At 43.7% G+C, this 17,791-nt stretch overlaps 1 protein-coding gene across 1 annotated transcript in view; it reads left to right on the top strand.

Moving 5' to 3' along the window:
• Positions 1 to 11,787, top strand: part of LOC126298303 (uncharacterized) — a 36,710-nt gene extending 24,923 nt beyond the window's left edge. Inside the window, exon 3 of the mRNA XM_049989600.1 lies at positions 11,521 to 11,787. Within this exon, the coding sequence (XP_049845557.1) occupies positions 11,521 to 11,787 (267 nt within the window). The remainder of the gene's footprint in view (positions 1 to 11,520) is intronic.
• The last annotated feature ends 6,004 nt before the right edge of the window (positions 11,788 to 17,791 follow it).

The following is a 17,791-nucleotide window of genomic DNA, read 5'->3' as shown; positions in this document are numbered from 1 at the left end:
AACATGTTGATATTGAATGGGCTCTCTTGGCTGCCAACATTACGTTTTGGTGCCAGAAAAGCCAGTACCAATAAGTGAAATTGCAGACCAATGATCTGCAGCATCACTTCAACACGACCGGCCGCGTGGCTGATCGGTTCTAGGTGCTTCAGTCCGGAACCGCGCGACTGCTAAGGTCGCAGGTTCGAATCCTGCCTCGGAAATGTATGTGTGTGATGTCCTTATGTTAGTTAGGTTTAAGTAGTTCTGAGTTCTAGGGGACTGATAACCTCAGATATGTTAGGTCCCATAGTGCTCAGACCCATTTGAACCATTTTTAGACTTCAACACAATGAGCGGAAATGAACTATTTTTTATGTGATAAGGTTGTAGGTGCAACGTCTAATCGCCTGGCTTGGAGGGCTGGATGGAAACCTCAAGTATTGAAAGGGGAATCAGTGTGACATCTTCGGACATATTTTTCGGCTTCCAGTGATAGTAACAGGAACTACAGCTCTGAAGTTCTCCTGTATTTACCTAACAATTCTTTCGAAATATTGCCAGCGACAAACCTAGACAGCCTGAATAAAATCCTAGATAACAGCAATACTTATTTTTCTCGACAAGCTAATAGCCACACAGTGTGGATGTATTAGCAGGGAACATATTTTCCAGCACATACAACAACATCGCAGCTGATGCCAGTGCCAGGCCATGATAATGGGAATCTTGTCCTCAGTAACTGTCTTAATCCTGGTCATTGTTTGTTTAGTGTGTCTCCACGTCGCCAGAGAGCCATCCACCCACTCAAACTTCAGTCCATTACCTACCAACTCAGCCAGTCGGCCAAAAGTTCAGTGTGAATTTAACAGTCACCATACACCATGTAATGGAATATGCAAGGAAGAATACAGACCACATTAAAAGAGTAAATATCGATGCGGGAGAAAACGAATCACGTGTCTAAGGGGAAAATCTACACACGATAGCATAAATTATTGAAATTTGGGGACCGAATTCTTCTAAGAGAGAAGAAATGTTGCAGCATCAACTGCAGGCGAAACTTCGCTACCGTCTGAGGGGCATGCAGGAGAGCTGCCTGCGTGATCCTGCCACTGAGTGCTAAAATAATGCCACTGTAGCATTTTATAGTGCAGCATTCTTCCATATTAGTGGGCTGAGTTTGTACATGCCTTGCACAACGCTCACTTCCACGGACACCTACGTGATTTGGGGGAGGGGGGGGGGGGGCGGGACTGCAGTTTCTTGTCGCAACATAGCTGTCCAGGGCGACCATAAATGTTCCCTGCTCAGTCATTAACAGCACTTGTTCTCGGACTTCCGACTCCTGCTGATGCCGTGACTGTCACCACGTCAGCTGACGATCTAGTGTGAGGTCGAACTACTCCGACCTCACGGGGCAGCGTTATCAGTTAGACGAAACTGCTGGTCTATAAGCTGCCAGCCAGACATGATGGTTCCAGGTGTCGGGTTGGTTTGTTGGTTGGTTGATTTGGGGGAGGGGACCAAACAGCAAGGCATTGGTCTCATCGGATTAGGGAAGGATGGGGAGTAAATCGGCCGAACCCTTTTAAAGAAACCATCCCGGCACTTGTCTGAAGCTATTTGGAAAAATCACGGAAAACCTAAATCAGGATGGATGGATGCGGGTTTGATCTATCATCCTCCAGAATGCGAGTCCAGTGTACTAATCACTGCGCCACCTGGGTGTCGAGTCAGTGCTGTTGAGTGGAGGTCACTTTCAAGGTATCATCGTCTGACACTCCGAGCAACTTCAAGGGTTCTGTGTTCAGTGCAAGACGTCTGCACACCTAACTGACTGGTCGGAGCTACCTGCAGTCCAGCATAAACTCTGAGGGTGGGAGTCTGAAGCAACACAGCCTGATTGCAAGCTAACGCGCACTTTGATGACGTCACGCACAGATGGCCAAATCTGTAACGGATCTGCGCTGGGACCCGTACTGCAGCTACGCGACTTTCTTTTAAACAACTTAGAACAGATTCTACCTCATTATTTCCATTCTTTTTCCTCCAAAATGACGTTGTCATTAAATTAGAAAAGTTTATACCACTACGCAAATAACTGAATAAAACTGCTTCTTTCTCAGTCGACCAGGGATTTACTTTTCCTTGAAATAAAAAATCAGTCATATGCAACAAGAAACAGACGTTTCCCATCTGAAATCAAGCAACAAGGCTCCTCCAGAATATTAGAAATTATTTTCCCGTATTTTAGCAAATTTTACTCTCCACCTATATACCTACTTCAAAATGTGCAGACAGCGTACGACACCCATATCATTTGACGTAATGGTACACTTACTGAGACAATGCTCATTAAATAAAAAAACACGATAAAGTTCTTTTACTTCCCCGATTTCCCAGGCTAGTAGAAACCATAATCACTAAACATTTGTGTCTCTTCTATATCCTTGACAAAATACTGTCAGAAAGTCCGATTAATTTGATCATAAGACACTTATTTTGAAATAATTCTGCTTCCTGTATTGATTAATTTGTAAAACACTGAAATCATTAAAATAAGTTTCTGATTTAAGTTTCAGATTATCTCATAAATAGCTATACTTGTATAATTGACCGAACTGATTCAGAAGGTATTCGTGCAGTTGGCTAAAATAATTCTTAAGCCCTTTGGAAGAAAAATTCTGGAAACTCAGAATGGTGGTGGTAATAACAAGGAATACTCAACTTTTGAGTCACAGAGTGAACGAAAATTTGCTCTTAAGCTCAGAAAAGGAGTAAGACAATGTGAATCAGTAAACCATCATAAATCAGAGAAATGAATAACAGATATAGCAATGCAGCACAAGATACTCAGATACTTGTGTCACTGTAGAAACAAAGCTGTTTCGTTAATCAGAACACTATTGAGACAAAATATTTTATTTCTTGAATGCTAGAAACACAAATGTGGTTAAAAATCACTCAGTATACGTAATCTAATATCACGGAAAAAGTTTAGTTTGTCACCACCATCCAATCAATCTGGATCAAGAAATAACTACATAATTTCATACATCATAATTTCATACATATAATTCATAATAACTACATAATTTCTTCAACCAAAACTCATACAGATACTAGAAAGGCATATAGGTCCATCACAAAAAACCAATGATGTCACACTCAGATATGAGCACACACTGTATAGATCGGAAGGTAAGTTATTAATAAAATTTCATACAAATTTCATAGTTAGGCACATTGATAACTGAAAGAAGTTGTGCACAGAATACAACGCAAACGTGGCTGACTTAAAACTACGCTTACCTATTAACTGAGATAAAGCTGAAATTTTATTTCTACTTACGTATTAACCCACTGAATTCGTACTTTCATTTGTGGCTCTCTAAAGTTGTGCTGGTTCCAGACTTATTCGCATTTCATCAAGCGACTTTTGGAAAGCTAGTTGCGATGACAGGGAGGGCGGACAACCAAAAAATACCGATAGAATACATCCTTCTTTTATCCTCAATTATCTGAGATTGCCAGAGTATCTTGTAGTCTAAACCATACTTCCCAATTGTAAATGTTTGTGACAAATTTGTAACAGCAGAACACCAGTAAGTATATAACTATCCTTTGTCAAAATACATGCGTCAATGACGACCATTCTACAGCCAGTTTTGTATTACTTTTGTTAGAAACAGTGTTGAATTAAGAAACAAATGATCTTGGTGCATGCACATAACTACTTCTAAGCAATTGACAAATGTAGTGCAGCGAGAACTGTGGTGTCATGCCCACTTGTCTCTTATAGGGTGCGTAAAAGGAAGCTGCTTTCTCGGAGAGCTATACAACAATTCAAGCAAATCACGTTAACGGTTTTTATTACAATAAAGTAGACTGGCAATACTTAACTTCGGTTTACAATGTCATGTTACAAGCTATTGGCGATCTACAAATAATTAATGTCTTTCGCTAAATAGAATGTTCATGCAAGTAATGGATATAGATCGTGGTGCGGTCCTAGTCAGCGAACTATTGGCTGATGTCGTCTCACAGCCTTCTCTGCTCTTGCGTTCTCCATCTTCATGTCGGCGCTTGTCGTTACACTAACTAATAAAACGTTATTAATTTGTCATCATTTACTTACCCTTGAACGATGTGTAGGCATAAACTCCTTTCTCGGTCCTCACATGTGAGATATCGGAACGTGTGCATTTTCATTCCTTGTTGGGATTTATAGTTTCCCTGGTTATAGGGAATCCAGTATTTGTACCCCATATTTTGAACAAGAACTGCAGGTGTATTGTATGAATTATAACGCCTGCAAGTGGTAAATACTTTCAACACAGCACGCTCACAAACTGAAAGTTCGTATTACATATCTCCAACAATTAGTGACTTGAGGTTCCAATACGGCCTCTGTGCACAGGCCTTGTGTGTCTAGAAGGCTGTGGCTGACGCCATCCCCGTGCCAGCAGGCCGCCGCCATCCAGTTGTGGCAGCAACACACCACCCCAGAGTACATACACGCTGGCGAACCGCTGGATTCACCTCTGGAACACTTCTTCGTGATGTCAGTGTGACTGGTAGAGCTCCTGTATAACACTCTGAATCGTCCGTCATGTTTTCCCCATCTCTGAGGATTCAACGGTGTTTACCTATTCACACAACTTGTTACAGTATTTCTTATAAAATACTTGATATTGCATGTATGAAGTGAACCAAAGAGTAATTAATATTTATAAAGTTGTTTAGAATGCCCTCTTAATATAACAGAAAAATTGAAATGTAATATTACACGCCTATAGAAATGTAGTAATAATTTGTAGTAATAGTTGGTAAATATTAAGTGTAATGAATTGAGAACTCGGCACCATTGTCTTCAAAGATGAGTGTTATGCAGTAACAACTTGTGGCTATTTATTAGTTTTGCTTGCATATAGCTACTTGTAAAAAAAGGTGTTTATTTTTTATTGTAAAGGAGGTACTTTAAGAAATGGCACACTTTTTATTGTACAGGGGTAGGGGAAAGTACAGTTTCATCTTACAGGAAACAAATTTTTATTAATAATTTCATCTATCATTTAACCAGTATTGTAAGAATATGTACTTCATGATAGGTTTGTTGCCTGTTGAGTTATGGCAAAAACTTTATTCTTTGAAGGTTATGTTACTTGTGCATGTTTCGTCACACTAATCAATCTGCTATAAAAAATTTGAATTATCACTACTTCTACGATGCCTATATAAGAGATAGGGTTTATGCATGTATGTTTATGATAAGATGTGAAAAATACCCCTCTCCACTTTTTCACTTGCGACAATATCTCAGGAATCGACAAATTTTGAAATAAACTGCTTCGGCACAGTCTTCGACTAGGAAGAAACGTAATTGCGTACAACTGGTTTCATGTTTATAACTACTTTTATTAACGTATATTTACAATACACAACTGAGCACCAGGTGGTTCCAAATTGTCTCTCCGGCAGTCTATGTCCATCTTTTTCTTTATTCAGGGTCACTAAGAAATATAAACATGCGGAAACCATTTTTTCAATAGTTACTGCAGTTCACAGCTGAGCAGCCACCTTTATTTACGACGAATTCTTCAATACATCTAATTAGCATGAATCAATACATCTAATCTGCATCGTGACTCGTATGTAAACAAGTATTTATATCCTACAACTTGGGGAAAACATGGTGGGCAGTTGAGCTCAGGTTATAGGAGTCTTAGTGACAGCTGCATGCGCAGTTTCGACCGTCGGGGATGTCTATCGACTTTCGTGGTCGTATCGAGTTTGAGAGCGGTGGGCCTCCTATGGAACGGTCCGGTCATCCACCTTGTGTTTACGGAAAGGGATTACCACGGTGGGCCTAGAGTCTCACAGTTTCACTTGATCATCGTGTTGATACGTGCCACCACCTATGGAACGTTTTTGTAATAGCAGTTAACCGACATGAAATAATATGTCTGGTTGCTGTTTTCAATATCTAATTATTTACAAGCATGGAGGTAACGTGTCGATAGCCAAATTGTGTTCTTTTCAGAAATCGTCTGCAAATACGCAGTCATTGTGTGCGCCTCATTGGTACAGAAAAATTGGAATGGGTTTATTGTCCACATACCATCTTCCCTCATCTTACTCGATTTCACCTGTGTATTGACTTCGTTTTAATTGATCTGTTTATTCATTTTATGACCATATAAGTAACGTATATTTATACTTACATATACAAAATTATACGTTATTTGCACACCAGACTAATGTATGTAGCATTACCCTAGCTCTTCTGAAGCCATAAAAAGATTGTAAATAGAGAGTATCGTTGTGACTGCGTTGACCATTCTTGCCAGTTAACTATAGTAGCAACTAATACCCTCAAGTGGTGCATTCACGGCAATTATGGCAGTATCTATCTTACTCCTAGTGCTTTATGCCTCTACATTCTTACAGTTGTTCTTTAGCCATCTCTGCTTAGCCATTATGCACTTCCTGTTGATCTCATTTTTGAGACTTTGTATTCCCTTTTGCCTGCTTCATTTACTGCATTTTTATATTTTCTCCTTTCATCAATTAAATTCAATATCTCTTCTGTTACCCAAGGATTTCTATTAGCCTTTTTCTTTTTACCTGCTTGGCCCTCTGCTGCCTTCACTAATTCATCTCTCAAAGCTACCCATTCTTCTTCTTCTGCATTTCTTTCCCCCATTCTCGTCAATGGTTCACTAATGCTCTCTCTGAAACTCTACATCCTCTGGTTCTTTCAGTTTATCCAGGTCCCATCTCCTTGAATTCCTACCTTTTTGCAGTTTCTTCAGTTGTAATCTACAGTTCGTAATCAATAGATTGTGGTCAGAGTCCACATCTGCCCCTGGAAATGTCATACAGTTTAAAACCTGGTTCCTAAATCTCTGCCTTACCATTATATAACCTATCTGAAACCTTCCAGCGTCTCCAGGCCCCTTCCACATATACAACTTTCTTTCATGATTCTTAACCCAAATGTTAGCTATGATTAAGTATGTGCTGTACAAAATTCTACCAGACGAGTTCCTCTTTCATTCCTTACCCCCATTCCATATTCACCTACTACCTTTCCTTCTCTTCCTTTCCCTCCTACCGAATTCAAGTCCCCCATGACTATTAACTTTAAGTCTCCCTTCACTATTTGAATAATTTCTTATATATCATCGTACATTTCTTCAATCTCTTCGTCATCTGCGGAGCTAGTTGTCATATAAACTTATACTACTGTGGTAGGCGTGTGCTTCGTGTGTGTCTTGGCCACAATAATGCGTTCACTATGCAGTTCGTAGTAGCTTACCCGCACTCCTATTTTTTTATTCATTATTAAACCTGCTGCTGCATTACCCCTATTTGATTTTGTGTTCATAACCCTGTAGTCACCTGACCAGAAGTCTTGTTCCTCCTGCCACCGAAATTCAGTAATTCCCACTATATCTAACTTTAACCTATCCATTTCCCTTTTTAAATTTTCTAACGTGCCTGCCCGATTATGGTATCTGATATTCCACGCTCCGATTCGTATAACACTAGTTTTGTTTCTCCTGATAACGACGTCCTCCTGAGAATTCCCCGCCCGGAGATCCGAATGGGGGACTATTTTACCTCCGGAATATTTTATTCAAGAGGACACCATCATCATTTAACCATACAGTAGAGCTGCATGTCCTCCGGAATAATTAAAGCTGTAGTTTCCCCTTGGTTTCAGCCGTTCGCTGTACCAGCACAGCAAGGCCGTTTTGGTTAATGTTACAAGGCCAGATCAGTCTACCATCCAGACTGTTGTCCCTGCAACTACTGAAAAGGCTGCTGCCCCCTCTTCATGAACCATATGTTTGTCTGGCCTCTCAGCAGATACCACTCCGTTGTGGTTGCACCTACTATGTAGCTATCTGTATCGCTGATGCACGCAAGCTTGCCCACCAACGGCAAGGTCCAAGCTTAACAGTAAGCTTCTCCATTGTCAAAAGAGTTGTGGTTGTGTGAAATATGTTCTAATTTGTGCGAAAAAGTGCAGTTCACTGCGAGAAAAATTAACTTCTTCTCTTGCACTTTTGAAAGTAACTTAAGCAGAGAGAGAAAACAGCTGCAGGTACATTCCTGTACCAGAATCAGACTACGTTACATCTGGATATGTATAAGATGTTCTTATTTGGAAAAGATATCTCCTAAAGTAACTAGTCTCTAAATTTTCTTTTGTGCTTTATACATGGCTGAAACTAAGTTACATTTTAGTATTTATTCATTTTTATCAGTTTTTTCTAGGCTTTTTGCTTTGAGTAGTAGTTATTTTGTTTTACCAGATGATCAACGTATTTCGAACATTTACTGGTATTTGTGTGGTTCTTGCTTCATTTGTAAATTATTGAGACTTACAACTCATTCCTGGGAGAGAGCGCCCTTGTATGTGCATAACATCAAATCTTACAGAACATTCTGTCCTTAAATTAATAAGATTCCAAAATCTTTCTAAAAAGCAAAAGGGATGGGGGAGAGGGGGGGGGGGGGGGGTGGATGTAGCAGAACGTGAACCAATGCAACATTTAGATTCCTTTCGTAAACCAGCAATGTAACCACTTCGCTACTGTAGAACGTTGTACGCTCTACCATGAACTGTTCTTATGTTTTCCCTTATATTTAATTACAACAAATAGTATCAAAAGCGATTTCTTTTCGAGAAATCCTCAATATGTGAATCAGCCTATATTCATAGGACAGAGAGAGTGGGAAGAGGGGCGGTGTTGAATGTAACAAGACACGAACCAATGCAGCAGTTAGTCATTTCGTAAACCAGAGCTCGCACGGGAAGATATAGGTGTTCGTTTTTTCCGCGCGCTGTTCGAGAGTGGAACGATATAGAATTATTGTGAAGGTGGTTCGATGAACCGTCTGCCAAGCACTTAAGTGTGATTTGCGGAGTATCCATGTAGGTATAAATGTAGATGACCCTATCCCACTTCTCAGAACTTCACACGACCAAGAAAGTCGATAGACGCCCCCGATGGTCGAAACTGCGCATGTGCACCATTAGTGACGTCACAGAGAAGTGCTACCCAGAAGAATATAGTGACTCCCCACGCGCTGCCACGGGCCCGTGCGTGCTTTCGCTGAGGGTAGCACATCGCTGCCTCGGTAATCGCACCCACTGCCCGGACGCAGACATCGATCTCTCGTACGGTAGTCGCGCTGGTTGAAGAATGTCGATATTAAATGAGCTTCGCCGTCTCTGCACTCGCGGTGGTGCTGATTCTGTGCAATGTTGTCCTTGGCAGAATAAGTGAAGGCATTGGCGCAGTAACCAGATATGTCCATTTTTGGCCGAAAATGAGACTTTACACTCATTCCATAGTTTGAAAATTGCTCTTGTGTGGTGGAAGAACGAGGCCTGTCCATGGGACCTATTGAGAATAATGTAGGAAATCGGCTTGAAGAAGTCGTATGTTTTGCGAAAGAAACAGACATGTCCAGGGCTTGCTTTGCCATTGCACCAAACAGTTGTCACGTTCTGGCATGTAAAATACATCCAACAAGCTCGTTGTGGTTGATGTTACACAAGATCTATTTTTAGGTTTCTTGTTCCACCAAAAAAGTTGTTTCGTCTAACATTAAGAGTTCTGAGAAGTTAACTGATTCAAAGAATAATTTCTCTGAGTAATCCACAGCACACAGGCATGTTGTTCACTGAAGTGAATCGTTATTTGCAACTTATCTATCACGATCAGAAAGCGTGATCTACATTGATTTCATCTGAGGGGGCCGGCCGGAGTGGCCGTGCGGTTCTAGGCGCTACAGTCTGGAGCCGAGCGATCGCTACGGTCGCAGGTTCGAATCCTGCCTCGGGCATGGATGTGTGTAATGTACTTAGGTTAGTTAGGTTTAATTAGTTCTAAGTTCTAGGCGACTGATGACCTTAGAAGTTAAGTCGCATATTACTCAGAGCCATTTGAACCATCTGAGGGGAAAAAGTTCATGAAGGGGCTCCACCAATGAAACCTGAGAAATATAAAGATGTCATTAAACTCACCAAGAATTGTGTGCCAGTCTCAGACATGGAATTTTATAGTAAGATGTTCTGTTACAGTTACAGACTGCTACAGATGCTCCATGCAGTTCATCAGAAGGAGAAAAACAATGAACTTCTTATTAACCTTCCACACCTATGATTTTTATTAGAGTATTACTTTTTTTTACTTCTCAGACTCCTAATCATATTCAGTAACCTGTAAACGGCTAATAGTTGTTCAGTCTTCAGTTACTTCTTTAATTTTTACGTAATTTTCAACAAATAAATTTGTTTGATGTAAGGGCGAGACAAGTCCAATGTTTCAAAATTTAGTAAATATCATAATAAAACTTGCAACAGTTTGGTTATGTAATAAGCTATTACGGTGTTTTGGTGACCTAAATGAAAGTAGGAAAAGACGAGGCCGATTATTAGAGTTTTCAAATTTCTGGACAGTCTTTTTGCGTTTTACTCGAAAGTATGTAAACGTAATTTATCTTGTTCTTGAAGCAATGCCTTCAATTGAACCCACTAAACAACTGACGACTTGGACAAATCGACCTAGAAAATACCGCAAATACGTTATACAACTGCACAATTGGATGACTCAAAGTAGAGGTTGTCTTACAGTACCTGGCTGTGACGACGATAGATGGTTTTTTTCGCCCCTCGGGATTAGCCGAGCGGGCTAAGGCGCTGCATTCATGGACTGTGCGGCTGGTCCCGGCGGAGGTTCGAGTCCTCCCTCGGGCATGGGTGTGTGTGTTTGTCCTTAGGATAATTTAGGTTAAGTAGTGTGTAAGCTTAGGGACTGATGACCTTAGCAGTTGAGTCCCATAAAGTTAAAAAGTTAAAAAAAAAGTTTTCTCTGTAAATCTGTCTTTCTGCACATGGTTGCGAGACCTCGGCTGTTCAGTTTAAAATTTCGAATCAAAACACCCACAGCCGTCTAAATTTCCAGATGTTGTTTTGTTTGAGCAACCAGTTCAAATGGTTCAATGGCTCTGAGCACTATGGGACTTAACTTCTAATGTCATCAGTCCCCTAGAACTTAGAACTACTTAAACCTAACTAACCTAAGGACATCACACACATCCATGCCCGAGGCAGGATTCGAACCAGCGACCGTAGCGGTCGCGCGGTTCCAGAGTGAAGCGCCTAGAACCGCTCGGCCACCAGCGGCCGGCTGAGAACCAGTTTCAACACTTGACGGCAAGTGACGATCGAAGGGATAGCTGTGTTAAAAGCCTACAGATACCAGTCACTCACTGATAACCGCGCAGTTCAGAGCCCAACAAACCAAATAAGATTGGCTGGACTAGAGGTGGGGTTCTTCCTACACGTCTGTCAGGGGGCCTGAAGATGGCGTAATATAGCGCTGAAACTGGTTGATCAAATAAAACAAAGTCTGAAGGTGTTTTGATTGGACGTTTGATAGTTGGTCTCGTCTGGATTAGTCAGACACCTCGATCGGTGTGGGGTGCAGAGTGTGCAGGAGGGCGCGTGTTCGGCAGGACCCGCTGCTGCAGCAACTGCGGCGCGCAGACCGGCTGTCGCTGTCGCCGCTGCAGGCCGCGATGGAGCGCGCGCGCGCAGACTCTTCTCGCGTGGCGGCGGCGGCCAACGCGGCCGTGCTGTACGCGGCGCTCAGCCCCAGCGACCGCTGCGCCCTCTCCGAGGTGCCGCTGTTCCCGCCGCACCACTCGCTGCTGCCGCTCGCCAAGGGCTCGCCGCTCAAGGAGCTGCTCTCCGTGGGGTGCGTACCGCAAACACACACCTAACGAAACCTGTGATGCAATAGTCGAATCCCCTAACTTAACAAGGGACGACCGTGAAATCGACCAAAAATGCCAATTTCGAGTTGACTTTTTAGTTACACTACTGGCCATTAAAATTGCTACACCAAGAAGAAATGCAGATGATAAACGGCTATTCATTGGACAAATATATTGTACTAGAACTGACATATGATTATATTTTCACGCAATTTCAGTGCATAGATCCTGAGAAATCAGTACCCAGAACAACCACCTCTGGCCATAATAACGGCCTTGATACGCCTGGGCATTAAGTCAAACAGAGCTTGGATGGCGTGTACACGTACAGCTGCCCATGCAGCTTCAACACAATACTACAGTTCATCAGGAGTACTGTCTGGCGTGATGACTAGGTGTTGTGTGATGTCCTTAGGTTAGTTAGGTTTAAGTAGTTCTAAGTTCTAGGGGACTGATGATAATAGATGTTACGTCCCTTAGTGCTCAGAGACATTTGAACCATTTTTGAAGTAGTGACTGGCTTATTGTGACGAGCCAGTTGCTCGGCCACCATTGACCAGACGTTTTCAATTGGTGAGAGATCTAGGTCGTGCATTATTCTGCTAAAATGTAGCGTTTCCCACGGATCAAATGAAGGGTAGAGCCCCGGGTCGCTTCCCCGCGCTCGGGTTCCGGGGTTCGATTCCCGGCAGGGTCAGGGATTTTCTCTGCCTCGTGATGACTGGGTGTTGTGTGATGTCCTTAGGTTAGTTAGGTTAAAGTAGTTATAAGGGACTGATGACCATAGATGTTAAGTCCCATAGTGGTCAGAGCCATTTGAACCATTTTTGAATGTTCATGTCTGTGGAGTTTGGTGGCCAGCTGAAGTGTTTAAACTCAGAAGAGTGTTCCTGGAGCCACTCCGTAGCAAATCTGGACATATGGGGTGTAGCATTGTGCCATAGTGCTCAGAGCCATTTGAAGCCAAGGGTCGTAACACATCTGAAATGTAACGTCCACTGTTCAAAGTGTCGTCAATGCGAACAAGAGGTGACGAGACGTGTAACCAATTGCACGCCATACAATCACGCCGGGTGATATGCCAGTATGGCGATGACGAATACACGCTTCCAATGTGCGTTCACCGCGATGTCGCTGTAAACAGAACCTGGATTCATCCGAAAAAATGATGTTTTGCCATTAGTGCACCCAGGTCCGTCGTTGAGTACACCATCCCAGGCGCTCCTGTCTATGATGCAGTGTCAAGGGTAACCGCAGCCATAGTCTCCGAGCTGATAGTCTATGCTGCTGCAAACGTCGCCGAACTGTTCGTGCAGATAGTTGTTGTCTTGCAAACGTCCCAAACTGTTGACTCAGGGATCGAGACGTGGCTGCACGATCCGTTACAGCCATGCGGATAAGATGCCTGCCATCTCGACTGCTAGTGATACGAGCCCGTTGGGATCCACCACGGCGGTCCGTATTACCCTCCTGAACCCACCGATTCCATATTCTGCTAACAGTCATTGGATCTCGACCAACGCGAGCAGCAATGTCGCGATACGATAAACCGCAATTGCGATATGTTACAATACGACCTTCATCAAAGTCGGAAACGTGATGGTACGCATTTCTCCTCCTTACACGAGACATCACAACAACGTTTCACCAGGCAACGCCGGTCAACTGCTGTTTGTGTTTGAGAAATCGGTTGGAAACTTTCCTCATGTCAGCACGTTGTAGGTGTCGCTACCGGCGCCAACCTTGTGTGAATGCTCTGAAAAGCTAATCATTTGCATATCACAGCATCGTCTTCCTGTCGATTAGATTTCGCGTCCGTGGCACGTCATCTTCGTGGTGTAGCAATGTTAATGGCCAGTAGTGTATTAGTGGAACTTGTGGGCAATAAGTTCCCAAAGTTTCAATGATGAAATCCGTTCCGAAATGCCTGAAAAATAATTAAATGTCTGAAGAGACCTTCCTGCAACATTTCAGAACTACACTGAAGAGCCATGGAAACTTGTACTCCTACGTAATATTGTATACTACTCCCGCAAGCACGCAGAACTGCCGCAACACGACGTGGCATGGACTCGACTAATGTCTGAAATAGTTCTAGAGGGACTTGCCACAATGAATCCTGCACGGGTTGTCCATAAATCCGTAAGAGTACGAGGAGGTGGAGATCTCTTCTGAACAGCACGTTGCAAGGCATCGTTGGTATGCTCAATAATGTTCATGTCTAGGCACTTCAGTCCGGAACCGCGCGACTGCTACTATCGCACTTTCGAATCCTGCTTCGGGCATGGATGTGTGTGATGTCCGTAGGTTAGTTAGGTTTAAGTAGTTCTAAGTTCTAGGGGCTGATGACCTCAGATGTTAAGTCCCATAGTGGTGAGAGCCATTTGAACCATTTTGAATGTTCATGTCTGTGGAGTTTGGTGGCCAGCGGAAGTGTTTAAACTCAGAAGAGTTTTCCTGGAGCCACTCCGTAGCAAATCTGGACATATGGGGTGTAGCATTGTCCTGCTGGAACTGCCCAAGTCCGTCGGAATTCACAATGGACATGTATGGATGCAGATGATCAAACAGTATGCTTACGTACGTGTCACCTGTCAGAGTCGTATCAGGGGTACTCTATCACTCGAACTGCACATACCCCACACCATTACAGAGCCTCCACCAGCTTGAACAGTCCCCTGCTGACATACAGGGGCCATGGATTCACGAGGTTGTCTCTATACCCGTACACGTCCATTCGCTGGATACAATTTTGAAACGAGACTCGTCAGACCCGGCAATATGTTTCCAGTCATCAACAGTCCAATGTCGTTGTTGAAGAGCCCAGGCAAGGAGTAAAGCTTTGTGTCGTGCAGTAATACAGGGTACACGACTGGGCCATCGGCTCCGAAAGCTCATATCGATGATGTTCCGTTGAATAGTTCGCACGCTGATACATGTTGATGGCCCAGCACTGAAATCTGCAGAAATTTGTTGAAGAATTGCACTTCTGTCACGTTAAAAGATTCTCTTCTGTCGCCATTGGTCCCGTTCTTGCAGCATCCTTTTGCGGCCGCAGCGATGTCCGAGATTTGATGTTTTACCGGATTCCTAATACTTAGTGTACACTCGTGAAATGGTCGCACGGGAAAATCCCCACATCATCGCTACCTCGGAGGTGCTGTGACCCAACGTCGATTATAACACCATGTTCAAACTCACTTAAATCTTGATAACCTGCCATTGTAGCAGCAGTAACCGATCTAACAACTGCACCAGACACTTGTTATCTTATATAGGCGCTGCCGACCGCAGCGTCATATTCTGCTTGTTTAAGTATGTTTGTATACCAGTTTCTTTGGCGCATCAGTGTAGCTAAGTTATCGATTCTGTGGATTAAGCAGGATTCGCACTTGTAAGTAGTATGGCGCCACAGCTCGTAGCTTTCTGCAGCGGCATCACAGGACGCCAAAAATTCTACGTAGCTACACAGCTTCCAAGGTGGCGTCAACTAAAACCATATTGGTGGGGTATGAATGTCATAATGCCAGTTGTGGCATTAGAGCTGTGGCAGTAGTTTAATACATGGTAGCCGAAACCTAAATCTCGGATCTAAAAATACACTCCTGGAAATTGAAATAAGAACACCGTGAATTCATTGTCCCAGGAAGGGGAAACTTTATTGACACATTCCTGGGGTCAGATACATCACAGGATCACACTGACAGAACCACAGGCACATAGACACAGGCAACAGAGCATGCACAATGTCGGCACTAGTACAGTGTATATCCACCTTTCGCAGCAATGCAGGCTGCTATTCTCCCATGGAGACGATCGTAGAGATGCTGGATGTCGTCCTGTGGAACGGCTTGCCATGCCATTTCCACCTGGCGCCTCAGTTGGACCAGCGTTCGTGCTGGACGTGCAGACCGCGTGAGACGGCGCTTCATTCAGTCCCAAACATGCTCAATGGGGGACAGATCCGGAGATCTTGCTGGCCAGGGTAGTTGACTTACACCTTCTAGAGCACGTTGGGTGGCACGGGATACATGCGGACGTGCATTGTCCTGTTGGAACAGCAAGTTCCCTTGCCGATCTAGAAATGTTAGAACGATGGGTTCGAAGACGGTTTGGATGTACCGTGCACTATTCAGTGTCCCCTCGACGATTACCAGAGCTGTACGGCCAGTGTAGGAGATCGCTCCCCACACCATGATGCCGGTTGTTGGCCCTGTGTGCCTTGGTCGTATGCAGGCCTGATTGTGGCGCTCACCTGCACGGCGCCAAACACGCATACGACCATCATTGGCACCTAGGCAGAAGCGACTCTCATCGCTTAAGACGACACGTCTCCATTCGTCCCTCCATTCACGCCTGTCGCGACACCACTGGAGGCGAGCTGCACGATGTTGGGGCGTGAGCGGAAGACGGCCTAACGGTGTGCGGGACCGTAGCCCAGCTTCATGGAGACGGTTGCGAATGGTCCTCGCCGATACCCCAGGAGCAACAGTGTCCCTAATTTGCTGGGAAGTGGCGGTGCGGTCCCCTACGGCACTGCGTAGGATCCTACGGTCTTGGCTTGCATCCGTGCGTCGCTGCGGTCCGGTCCCAGGTCGACGGGCAAGTGCACCTTCCGCCGACCACTGGCGACAACATCGATGTACTGTGGAGACCTCACACCCCACGTGTTGAGCAATTCGGCGGTACGTCCACCCGGCCTCCCGCATGCCCACTATATGCCCTCGCTCAAAATCCGTCAACTGCACATACGGTTCACGTCCACGCTGTCGCAGCATGCTACCAGTGTTAAAGACTGCGATGGAGCTCCGTATGCCACGGCAAACTGGCTGACACTGACGGCGGCGGTGCACAAATGCTGCGCAGCTAGCGCCAGTCGACGGCCAACACCGCGGTTCCTGGTGTGTCCTCTGTGCCGTGCGTGTGATCATTGCTTGTACAGCCCTCTCGCAGTGTCCGGAGCAAGTATGGTGGGTCTGACACACCGGTGTCAATGTGTTCTTTTTTCCATTTCCAGGAGTGTAGATTTCGCACAGGGATAAATCATGGGTTACAAACATTTATGAAATATGTGACACTCGGAGACGCTAATGCTGCCTGCAGTGGCAATAACCAACAACTGGCATATCAGTATCATCTGCACACACTCCACTCTTCCAGAATTTTAGAGTGTTACTATATTAGTTGATATAGGCGTATCTAATAACTAATTTTTAGTTTAACAGCTGCCACAGCACACCACGGAGCTATTTCCTACATACAGTCTGCGATTTACACTATGCTTTATCTCACAAATTACTAAGTTCATACGATTCACTTTTTTGGTTACATATATTAAGTATATTTATTTGTTCATCCAAAACTCTTTTAAGATTGTAGGATACGTCGTTGGTTTGCAAATACTGCCACACACACACACACACACACACACGCACACACACACACACACACACACTGCTGCAGACAAAAGAGGTTGCTGTTGTACTTCCACAAGCTGAGAAAGTGTACCTGCCCATCACTGTTTTCATTCTTTTCGGTAATAAAATGAAAACACACTGAAATCGAACAGCAACAATTACTCCTCGATAACTGTGACAGAATACTCGTGTTTCGAAATACTGCCACCAGTTAGCCGTGGTGGAAGGACAATGGCACAATGAAGAACAACCAAGTGGAACTTTTTGTACAATGACAAATGTTGCGGCTCTTAAGTTGCAACACTAAAAACTTGGAGTTCACACATATACTATTTGGTTTTATGGATCATCTGTGTTTCTCTTTCGTACATTAGAAACAATACCCGGAACCCAAATGAGTCTCTAAATACATTCGTATGCAAACAATGTCGTAAAACAACATTTTCATTTGCTACAGTTGTCAGAAATGCAACTTTTGATGCAGTTATTTTATTTAATGATGGGAACGTAGGGAAGATCAAGGTATTAGAGAGAATGGGCTTTAACGTAGGATATTTCACTCAAGATATCTTGAGAAAAATAGCGCCTATCTG

This window comes from Schistocerca gregaria, chromosome X (assembly GCF_023897955.1).
Source record: "Schistocerca gregaria isolate iqSchGreg1 chromosome X, iqSchGreg1.2, whole genome shotgun sequence".
Taxonomy (NCBI): Eukaryota; Metazoa; Arthropoda; class Insecta; order Orthoptera; family Acrididae; genus Schistocerca; species Schistocerca gregaria.
This window is presented reverse-complemented; position numbering and strand designations above follow the sequence as displayed.